Genomic DNA, 10,954 nt, shown 5'->3' on the forward strand with positions numbered 1-10,954 from the left:
ATATCTCTATCTATCTATCTATCGTTCTATCTATCTATATATCTCTATCTATCTATCTATCTATCTATCTATCTATCTATATCCATCCATCCATCCATCTATGTCTAAGACAAAGATAAAGTTTATACAAAGATATAGGACTGTTTCATTTTGTTGTATATATATACATATAGGGTTAAGGTTATATTTTTTTGTGAGATTCAACCTAAAATGCGTTGAAAGAAAATTAGAGGACGATAACTACAAATAACTGCATTTGATGCTTGACTCACCGAATTTTGAAGTAGTACGCACCAACAAGTAAAATTAGTACAATGGCAACGACGCCAATTACGATGGCAGCGACACTTCCTAGAAAGTAATAAGGAAAAGATTTAGTTTGATGAATCATACATGACAAAGCTATTTCAAGTATATTACTAGAAAAATAGCTGTATTTTTGCATTATTTATAATTCCTATCAAGCAAAACACATAAAAGCAACTGTATATTCAGTGTACTGAAAAGACAAATCAAACTGCAGCCGAGTGTAAAAATGTTTCTTTTCACATACAGTGGCTCAAAAATGTGTTTAGATACGTTAGATGAAGACACGCTAAAAATGTGAATGTCAATGCACTAGATAACAAATTATTAAAGAATAATTTATTTTAAAGAAAGATAACACACACACACACACACACACTTTTCAATTGAACTGTTTCACAAAAAGAAGTTTGTCAGGTTTGAAATGATAAAATGAGGACAACTGACTTCATACATCCACTGAAAATCACTGCAACAGCAGTTAGCTCAAAGTAATGAGCTACTTGTTCAGTTTGAACACTTGTTAAGACGTTCCAACAGTTTTATCAGGGTTGTGTCCAGATGTCACTATCATTTTCGGCCACTGCTTTTCCAGTAAGTTCTCGTTCAAATTCCAAAACATCCCAGTTAATGACACTTAGCTGTCATTCAACAAAAGTCATCAACGCAGTACAAAGTGCAAACACCTCATAGATGCTTATGAAAAGGGTGAGGAACAATTTAACTTTTATAAGAAAGGTCTAGCGAACTGTTAATGGTTCAATCACCCAGTTACTGTATTAAATATTAACTTCGGCCACTCCTAAAGTGTTTGGGAAACAGTGCTTTGGATGTGTCCAAAATAACAAATCCAGTTTCTGAAAACATTAACCTGTTGTGACACATCTCTGACCTTGATCGATATCCAAGAACTTTGCATTTGACAATATAGTTTTATTACAGGCTTAATGAGCAACAGGGTTGTAATTTAAGCTAATGAAATTCATGCTAACATTTCATCCAAAACCTCTTTTAGGGACGCTTCAGAAAATATTGAAGTGGTTAACCTCAATAAATTAGGTTGAATAAAGTGGCCCTATTTATGAAACCATATAGGTAACAATTGATAAAGTCTCATGAGGAAATGAAATAGGGTACACACTTGGCCCACTTAAGATCTGGAGCAGAAGGTCAAACAACAATCACAACTTTGTCTATTTCATCTATATATAAACATACTGTATTAAAATATTACATTTTTTTTTCAATAAAATGACATATTTACACACATACCTGAGCTCAGGGCCTCTGGGTCCTTCTTTTCTTCGTCAACAGAATCTGTGGGTTTAGTTACGGATGTTGCCGTGTTTTCGGTTGCTTTTATTGTTGTTTTTGTTATTGGTGGTAACAATGTAGAAGTAGAGGCCACCGTTGTAATCGTAGTAATTGTCGCTGTAGGTGTGCTTTTGTCAGTAGTAATAACCGTATCTGTGCTTCCCAGAGTTGTTTTCTGTGAGGTAAGACTCTCTGAAGAGGATGTTGTCTGAGTTTCATTCACCGAACTCGATGTGATTGTGGTCTCGTTGTAGGCTGCGCTGCTGAGCTCCGTCGCTGCAGAGGTAGCGTTATAGTCCGAGGTTGCATTTGTTGTTGTCTGAGTTTGTGTGGAGCTGTTCGTAGTGCTCATGCTCACGTTTTCTGAGGACCCAGCTGTTGTTTCACTTGTACTGGGGATCGTGGAGACAGATTCAGTCGTCGTTTGTGCCTCAGTGGCATTTGTTGATGTTGCGTGCGTTTGTGAAGGTGATGTCGCTACATGTGTAGTTGCAACTGTAACTGTAGCTGCTGGTGGTGTCGTGCTCGTTGTGCTGCCTCCAAATATCATCCAACCTTCATGTCACACAACAAGCCACTCATAATATACTGGTGGTAATACAGTGAATGCATTTTTGAACTATGACTGTCAACAAAACACTCCCTGCATCATAAAACTGAAACTATTTCATAAACAGGAAACGCTTTTTGTAAAGCACCTTCTTAATGTTTAGTAGTTACACGTTAGTTCAGTCATTTTTAGCTTTTATAAATTGGCTACCTTTATTACGCCTTGTAAAAACTAAAGCAGCACGTACTGCACATCGTCCTCAAAGCGCACTAGTAGCACGTGTTTTGAATGAATTATTAGTGTACTATTTAATATTACACACATCTCATAACTAGGCTACAACAGCAGAAGCAATGTCATTTAAATTTAAAGGCCTATTAAATCATTTGGATGGATAATGAGCAGGCTACGTAGCCTACGTATGTTGTTCATAACTTATAAATAATAATAACAGAAAAAAAAAACATTTTAAACATACCTGCTAATATCACCGCCGTTAAAAAGTGCATCTTCATTTTCCTTCCTCTTTCCACGTGCAACGCTGCGACTGTTGAACAGTTTCTCTATCGCACTGTAACACATGTAAGTGACAAGAAGAGAGCACGCCTCCGGTCCACCGTGACCTCCTATAATGGGTCATGTCAGATGAGCAAATAAACAGACGGGAAAATATGCTCATGAGGCAGATGTTATTAAAAATACACAAATATTGGCTGCAATGGCACCAAAGATAAACAGATGCTCGAGGTATGAAATGTAAACGTAAGAGACTAGAAGCGTAAAGGGTGTTATGACTAAAACTCACCACTAGGTGGAAGCAAATCCAAGTTAAACAGAAGTGAGAATTCTTAAACTTTCAGAGAAACGTTCGAATATATAAAAATAAATCAACAAATAAACAGAATAATGAATTACGACAGAATGCTACTTTCAGAGTAAATTATCATAGTTATTAAATGGAAATGATATTTGTTTCAGTATAACATTAGACTGTAGATACTTGTCGTATCATCATCATATGCTGAGACTACTTAGCCAGGTTTATCTTCATTCCAAACCACATTCCATGATGATCTGTCAAAATATGGGTAGAGTCATCTAGGTGGAGCTCAGTAGGAGCAAAGGCTGTGTTGACTTTGTTTTACAACTCACAAATGCATTACGGAGACATTTATATGAACATCTAACTGTACAAAGCAGAACAAGGCAGTCTGAAAGCAAGAAAGAAACCTGCTGAAAAGACCAGCATGATGTGGTTTGCTGGTTTAAGCTGGCAAATGGGTTTCCTCTGCTCTGACTGGTCTTCAGCCTAATCAGTTTAACACCGGTTGGCCAGGCTGGGTAACCAGATAAACTATCTTATACAAGCCAACTACAACAAAGCAACTTAGACTGGTTTAAGCCGGTATTTTGGGCAGGGAAGGAAATATTCATAATATTCTGTCATCCAAATGTCTTGATTCTGTCAGCAGATTAGCAGTGAAATAGGAAAGAATAATTAAACAGAAAGAAGTGTATAGCTTCATATTAGAGACGTGGTCAGGGAACGGCTGTAGTTTCAGAGGGACTGTTACTGTATGTGCAGGATGTCATTTCAAACATGCTTTCCATCCACATTTCTGTCTCCAAAATGATGCAACAACCTGAACAGAAAATGATGACGTGTCAAACCTGACATGTTCACAATGCAGCACTTAATGCATTTCAAGCAGCAAAAACTCTAGAGCAGTGTTATTTTAGAACCATTGAGGTACTATTATAGTTGTTGTTAATGTTAAATTAATTGTTTTGTTGTGCACTGTAAGGATTTAATGATTTCTAAAAGTTGTAAATAAAACAAAGATTAGTGGAGTGCGTACAAGAAAACAATATGTCAGTCTTTCTGTTTTATTTTTTAATTCAGTGTGTAGATTCTTTGTGACATTTACTAGCAATTTCTGAGAAAAATTGTTTCTACATCATTTCCCCCCAGTGTGTGTGTGTGTGTGTGTGTGTGTGTTTGTCATTTGATTAGTTTTTTTCCCCTATTTTTTTTCCAGTTTTAGTTATTTTAGTACATCAAGTTAAACTAAATGAAACTGAGAAATGTTGCCTTTGCAACTAGATTACATTTTATTTTAACATTTATTTTATTTCACTAACATTTTTTTTAATGGTTTTAGTTTCAGTTAACTATAATAACCCTGTTACAGAGTTTTGATGCAGCATAAATTGAGGGATGCACTCAAAAGATACATTTTGATTGCCGAGTAAAGTAGACAGAAAACGAGACAAGCACTGGTTGACAGTGACAACGTTTTTAAACTTTTAATAATGCATTAGTAAATGCTGAAATTAACATGAACTAAGATTCATAAATGCTGTAGACGTTCATTCTTAGTTCATGTTAACTAGTTAACTAATGTTAACTAATGAACCTTATTGTAAAATGTTACCTAATTATTTTAGCATAATAAATATACACTGGGACTTGTTTAATTTAAAAGTTGAGTAGTAGAAAAAAAAAAAAGCCATATAAAAGCATTGCCATATAAAAATGAAGAAACATATTCCAATCATTTATCAACTGTATTACTTTATGAACAAATGATTTCTTCGCTATATGGTCACCATCAGCACCAGAGTCTCTCCTCAAGCGCTCGTGTGGTGCGTGATGTAACAGCAGTGGGCGGGGCTCTACAGGTGCGTCGAAACTCGGAGCGCTTCTGATGTCGACAAGCGCAGACAGTCACGTGACTTTCAACAATAGCCAGATTTGATGGGATCCTCCCACGAGAAGTTTCTGCTCTCCGGCTACTTTTTTGAAACAACCGGAAACAAACCCATCATTCACAGCAGGGCTATATTTGTGATCTCCCAAGTGCATCATCATGCGAACTCCTGGGATTTTTATTTTCGGGATGGTGCTCGCGCCTTGCGGGTGGATTCTGGAGCTGACCAGCACCGTGGCACCAGCCTGGCGCACGATCAACAACATCCCGGGGGAACCCAGCGACCTGGTTCTCCAACAAGGTTTATGGGACATCTGCAGAACTTTCACATCGTCCCGGGATATTCAGTGCAACCAGCAGGACACGCAGTACTTCAGCGCGCAGATCATCCAGATCGCGCGAGGTCTGATGCTGTCGTCGCTCATTCTCAATATCATTGCCATCGGCGTGGCAGCAGTCGGAGTCCGATGCTGGACTGAGAACCCGCACTGGACGGTCGCTGGGATCGGAGGTCTCCTCATCTTCATCTCAGGGGTCCTCACCATCATCCCAGTGGCGTGGTACACTCACATCATGACCTCTATCTTCTCCGCATCCACCGATGTTCGTGTGGGATACTGCCTGGTGCTGGGCTTCATCGGCGGCATCATGGAGGTTCTCGGAGGACTGGTGATGTCCATCGGCTTGTGTCGGCGCTGTGGCGGTCGGAAGCGCGATGAAAGGCCGAGGGCATTCGCGGTGAAGTCCACGCGCGATCCCTCTCCACCGCACAGAGTCACGGTGCCCAGCATCAGCAGCGTCAGCAGCAGCGTCCCGTATTACTCCAAACAAAGTGAGATGGACTTCGCACGAGCCAAGAGACAACAGGACAGCAGACCAGCGAATAGCACTGCTTATAAAGCACGACCTTACGACACAGATTTGTGAAAGAACTTTTAATCTTGTGAACAAACTGCACGCCAGAATCCTCACGAAAATCACCATGGCAACCGTCGTTTACCGCGTTAAAATAACTGATCTATATATTGGCTATATATATCTATATTATATATCAGTGGTTAGAGTGCTTATAGTTACCAGAGTTTATCGATCAGATGAAAACAGACAGTTTCTTTTTTTGATGACAGTTCTGTCTACACTCTAAAAAATGCTGGGTTAAATACAACCCAGTGCTGGGTAAAAGTGTCTGGTTATTCCTTGAATATTATGTTAGATTTGTCATTTACTGTAAAACTGGGAAAATAGGCCTATGTATTTTGTACACTGTACATTTCATTTTGTTTACATATTGCAAACATATTAAACTGAGAAATCTAGTTATGGTTACTTAGTATATCCAAGTTTTCATAAATGGGCTTCTGAGTAAACTGGAATATATTGAGCAACTTTAACAATTTTTTTCTGAGGCAATATGTTAAATTTCTTCAAGTAGCGTTTTTATAAGTGCCTTATATTTTAGAATGAAAAATGACGTTGTTCTAAGTAAAACATAGAGTCACTGTAAAATTTACAGTGTAAACAGTAAAAGGAAGTGGCCCAAAGTTTATATAGTTGTTTATACTTAATTTTATTGCAAGTCGTGTGTTTAATGTTACATTTTAGGATGTTTAGTTCATGTTGAACATTATAGTGTGTACTGTCTATATGTTTTTATTAGCCGTGGTTCACGGAAAGGCTATTTTGATTAACTGTAAATCATCATGTGACCTTTTGTTTTACCACCTGTATTATCATGGATGTTATCGGTCATGTCAACTACTCAGCTATAGCACTTTAGCTGAAACTCTCATTACCATTATAAATATTGGACCTGGTAAGGTTTTGAAGTTATACTGAAGAGCACTAACACCATTTGTTTGCTTTTATACGTTGCACTTTATATTGTGAGGCCCTCGTCATTGTAGTAACAGTACCTTAATGTCTTTTTGTAGTACTTTGGGCTCTGATGTGTAAATATGTAACTTATTAGGAACCTCTTAAGTTTGTACAGTTATACCAACTACAAAAAGCAAATACATTCTTCTGAAGGAAGCTAATCTTTGCACAACCACTGCACACAGGATAGGCTTTGAATGTTTGCAGAAATGTATGTCACTGGTGTTTACGATAGACAGAATGATATGCCAAATATATCTTTGTGGACGTTTTTGTGAATGTTAATATCGTAATTGACATCCACGCACCAAATTTGACGCAAATGATTGAAGGCTGTTTATATTTATGTATTTTTATGATTGTGATGGGTGAACACGTGCCCTCATATAATTACCTGAATTACTATAATAAAAAAAGAAGTTAAAATCGTTCATTTTGAAGAAATGTTGAGTACAACTTTATGCATTCTTATAATAAATATGATCCTCTTCTTGCTGTTTTTAAATGTGACTTTACATTGCTTTTAATATTTAATTTTCTTTATTTATAACCGTATATTCTGAATGTACAATGTGTAAGTCATCAGCATGATAACTTTTTTTATTATAACATTTATTATTACTGACCATATGATGGCTTGCGAAACAAACAAACAAACCAAAAAGTTAAAAAAAAGATAGAAACCGCAAGACAAAATGTATATCATAAAAATATGAAACACTATTTGGCCATTTATCAACTAAATTAATGTACTGTATGAAATGAAAAGGCATAAGTGTGTGAATTAGAGAAAAAAAGTGAACCATTATTTTGAACTAGGTGATTGAAACCAACATAGACAACTTGCTAGATTGAACAAAACTTTATGCAGATGAACTTTTGACCTGAAACCTCATTGTTTACTCCAGTATAAACAACTTTTCTTTGTGACAACTTGCCCCAGTCTCTCCTATTTAGCCCTGCATACTGGTGTTCCAGGTTCGGTTGAAACACGGCATGCAGCGAAAACCAGTTTTGTTTGTGTTTGAACCAGACATTCGACACCACACCCTTCAGATGCTTATCAGACAGATCCACCTCCTCCAAGTTTCAGTATGTTTCTTCTTAAGCACCAGACACACTCGACTCGCTTCAGAAGCGGACAGCAGCTCAACCCTCAACCATGCGGACTCCGGGGATCCTGATATTCGGCATGGTCCTGGCCCCCTGCGGATGGATCCTGAACCTTACCAGCACGGTCGCGCCCAACTGGCGCACCATCCACAACCTGGCAAACGAGCCTACGGATCTGGTGGTGGAACAGGGAATCTGGGACATCTGCAGGACCTCCACAACGTCTAGATCCCAACAGTGCAACCAACAAAGCAACGACCAAACGTATTTTAGCAACCAGATCATTCCGATCGCTAAAGGAATGATGGTCGCGTCGTTGATTGTGACGGTGCTCGGCCTGGCGGTGGCAACACCCGGAGTCAGATGCTGGAAGGACAGACCCAGATGGATACTGGCTTCTTTGGGTGGCCTCCTTATCTTCTGCTCCGGAGCCCTGACCATCATTCCCATTGCGTGGTGCACTCATCTCCTCACCAGCCTCAATTCCACCTCCGTCAAAAGAGACCCAGCCAGAGCGGATGACATTCGTGTGGGATACTGCATCATTTTGGGCTACATCGGAGGCATCCTGGAGCTCCTCGGGGGTTTTGTGATGTTCCTCGGGATTTGCTCCTGCTGCGGTGGACGCAACCGCGGAGAAAAGCCTCGAACCAACACACAACGGCCGGCGAACAGGCCGACGCCTCTGCCAAGGGTCAACGTACAGAGAAGCTTCAGCAGGAACACTGAAAGCAGCGTGCCGTACTCGCAGAAGTCACTAGACGATGACCTGGACTTCCCAAGAGCCAAACCCCGAGATATGGGATCCGTCAACACATCCTACACCGGAAGACCTTATGATGCTGATCTGTGAAATTATTAGCTTGGTACATACTGTGAAAATGTTCTGAGCGGTAATCACTGTTAAAGACCTGATAGATGTTTGAACAACTGCACTCTCGAAAATTAAGGTTCTTTGTCGTCACTGATGGTTCCATTTAGAACCTTTAACATCCATGGAACCTTTCCATTGAACAAAAGATTTGTATTGTCATTGTTTAGATTTGTAGGGTTCTTTAGAAGAAATGGTTTGTTTTTTAGGAGTTTTCACTGAAAGCTTTTTTGGGGAACCCAAATAGGTACTTCTACGGCAAAAAAACCGTGGTACACTTGTTACACCAGTCTTTTTCTTACTGTTACAAGTACTTTGCATGTTTACAAGTTATTGATTGTGCTTGCCAGTTGCACTTTTAAGCTAAGAAATATGAAGGTTTTAATTTTAGAGTTGTAAATAGACAAAACGTAACTTCCTGTCGAAAGACGAGGTTCGTAATGCAGGATTTGATTTTATAAAAATGAGCTCATTTGAACAATGAATATCTGTGCAATATTTTCTTTTGCTGTGGGAAAACAACCTAAAGTCAGAAGAATGATCAGGGCTTTCTGTGATGCAGTGTAACTAGTAACACTGGTTGTTTCAGTTTGATCTCCACTGCATGCTCTGCGGCACGTGGGTCATGTTTGAACTGTCAGGTGACCTGTGAGTCATGTGAACAATGCCATGAAGCATGTTGTTTCAAAAATCAAGATTGTTGTAGTAAATACCTACCTTTTTCTTTAAAGCTACATATTGTAAATATAATAGTTTTTGTGCCAGTTTTTCCAAGATCGTCTGCCAAAGAATAAAACACGTTCAGCTGTTTCAGTGAGCAGACAACATACCTCCAGTCTGGAAATATCAAAACAAACTTACCTGTTACACAATTGACTGCAGAGCAAAACATGCAATGTATTACAACAATAAATTAATAAAGTGAATCATTAACTATAAACAGATCCATACAAGAGCAGCGGTGCAAATGAGGTTAAATGGTCTAAAACCATCCAGATAAAGGAAGTAGGGTGTATTTACTGTCATTTCCCATTGGGGTTTGTGTGGTTTCTAAGCAGCAACCCATCATCTTTTAAATCTCTTTGTAAAGGTTCTTTATTTAATTTTTTGTATTAAAGTGCTAGTTATTAAAAACAAATCTGTTGTACATGTCTATCGATAACTACTGTAATACAAAAACAAACAAACAAAACAAAAACAACAACCCCCTTTAGGGATTCAAGGAAACACTTTTTCATTTTTTAGAACAATAACCATATGTTGTAGACGTTATACTTAATAATAATAATGATAACATTAATAATAATACTATAAAGGTTGGACGTTTGTAAAAACCAAATGTACAAAAATTCACTAATTTATGATAGCTTATTTGAACATGACCTTGATGTTTATTATTGCATATATGCAATTATATACATATTGACAATGGAAACTAGAGGCATTAAAACAAAGTATATATAGCAAAATAAATGTGAAATTAATTAATTTAAATAAAGATAAAGATACGTTAACTGGGAAATGTCAGATAAAAAGGCCACTCATTTGGAAACATATTGCTAAAAATAGAGCAAATATTGTTGAAGTGCACTGAATCAATCTTTCATGATATGACTGAGAAATACAAGCAGACAAAAAACAAATCTCTTTATTCAAAAATACTGTACAGACAGTCATGATAACAGCTGAATGAGGCCCTTATGGTGCGTTCAAGTCATGTCGGATAGATCGTATTTACGAGTTGAACGCACATGAACGCCACCACAAAGTCGTTATTACGAAACTCGAAGTTTTCTTTAAGCCCCGAGTTTCCGAGTTGGGGGCGTGTCAGTGAGAAAACGCGTCGGATGCAATGGACGCATCTAAAGACTAGATATGCAGCATCTGTATTGATGGTAAATTTGTTGAAATTAATAAAATGATAAATTTTTTGTAATGTAAAATAAAACTAGATGTTACATATACAAAATATTATATTATTGTATAATTACCAAACAACATATAATGATTCAGTTTACATCACCTTCATAAATTTAATAAAAACAGAAAAAAGCAAAAACACAATGACGCACATTCTTTATTCATCATTTTGTAGATGTAAAGTTTAAAAAATAGTTGAATTTTATGGAAAAAAAGTAAAATCGCCATATTGTTCCGAGCAAAGTGACTTGAACGCACCTGACGTCGTTATTACGACTTGTCAACTCGTAAGTA

General features: G+C 37.9%; 3 protein-coding genes across 4 annotated transcripts in view; 2 read left to right on the plus strand and 1 right to left on the minus strand.

Annotated features, from left to right (window-relative positions):
* parm1 (prostate androgen-regulated mucin-like protein 1) overlaps window positions 1-2,728 on the minus strand; it is a 4,954-nt gene extending 2,226 nt beyond the window's left edge. Inside the window, exons 1-3 of one of the 2 annotated variants that reach the window (XM_016556115.1) lie at window positions 2,649-2,728; window positions 1,579-2,175; window positions 273-351 (exon numbers count right to left, since the gene is read on the minus strand). In XM_016556115.1, coding sequence (XP_016411601.1) covers window positions 273-351; window positions 1,579-2,175; window positions 2,649-2,685 — 713 coding nt within the window. In that variant the 5' untranslated portion in view covers window positions 2,686-2,728. Of the gene's footprint in view, window positions 1-272; window positions 352-1,578; window positions 2,209-2,648 lie in introns of both variants that reach the window. The other variant, XM_016556122.1, reaches the window with a different exon arrangement.
* Window positions 2,729-4,997: 2,269 nt separating this feature from the next.
* cldn23.2 (claudin 23.2) lies at window positions 4,998-5,810 on the plus strand. Its single transcript, XM_016556134.1, has one exon. The coding sequence runs from the start codon at window positions 5,041-5,043 to the stop codon at window positions 5,806-5,808; it is 768 nt and encodes a 255-aa protein (XP_016411620.1). The 5' UTR covers window positions 4,998-5,040; the 3' UTR covers window positions 5,809-5,810.
* A 2,085-nt stretch (window positions 5,811-7,895) lies between these two features.
* Window positions 7,896-9,877, plus strand: LOC107743003 (claudin-23-like). Its single transcript, XM_016556101.1, has one exon. It carries the CDS (start codon window positions 7,919-7,921, stop codon window positions 8,720-8,722), a length of 804 nt encoding a protein of 267 aa, XP_016411587.1. The 5' UTR covers window positions 7,896-7,918; the 3' UTR covers window positions 8,723-9,877.
* The last annotated feature ends 1,077 nt before the right edge of the window (window positions 9,878-10,954 follow it).

Source organism: Sinocyclocheilus rhinocerous, unplaced genomic scaffold (genome assembly GCF_001515625.1).
Source record: "Sinocyclocheilus rhinocerous isolate Xijiao unplaced genomic scaffold, SAMN03320098_v1.1 scaffold160, whole genome shotgun sequence".
Classification (NCBI taxonomy): Eukaryota; Metazoa; Chordata; class Actinopteri; order Cypriniformes; family Cyprinidae; genus Sinocyclocheilus; species Sinocyclocheilus rhinocerous.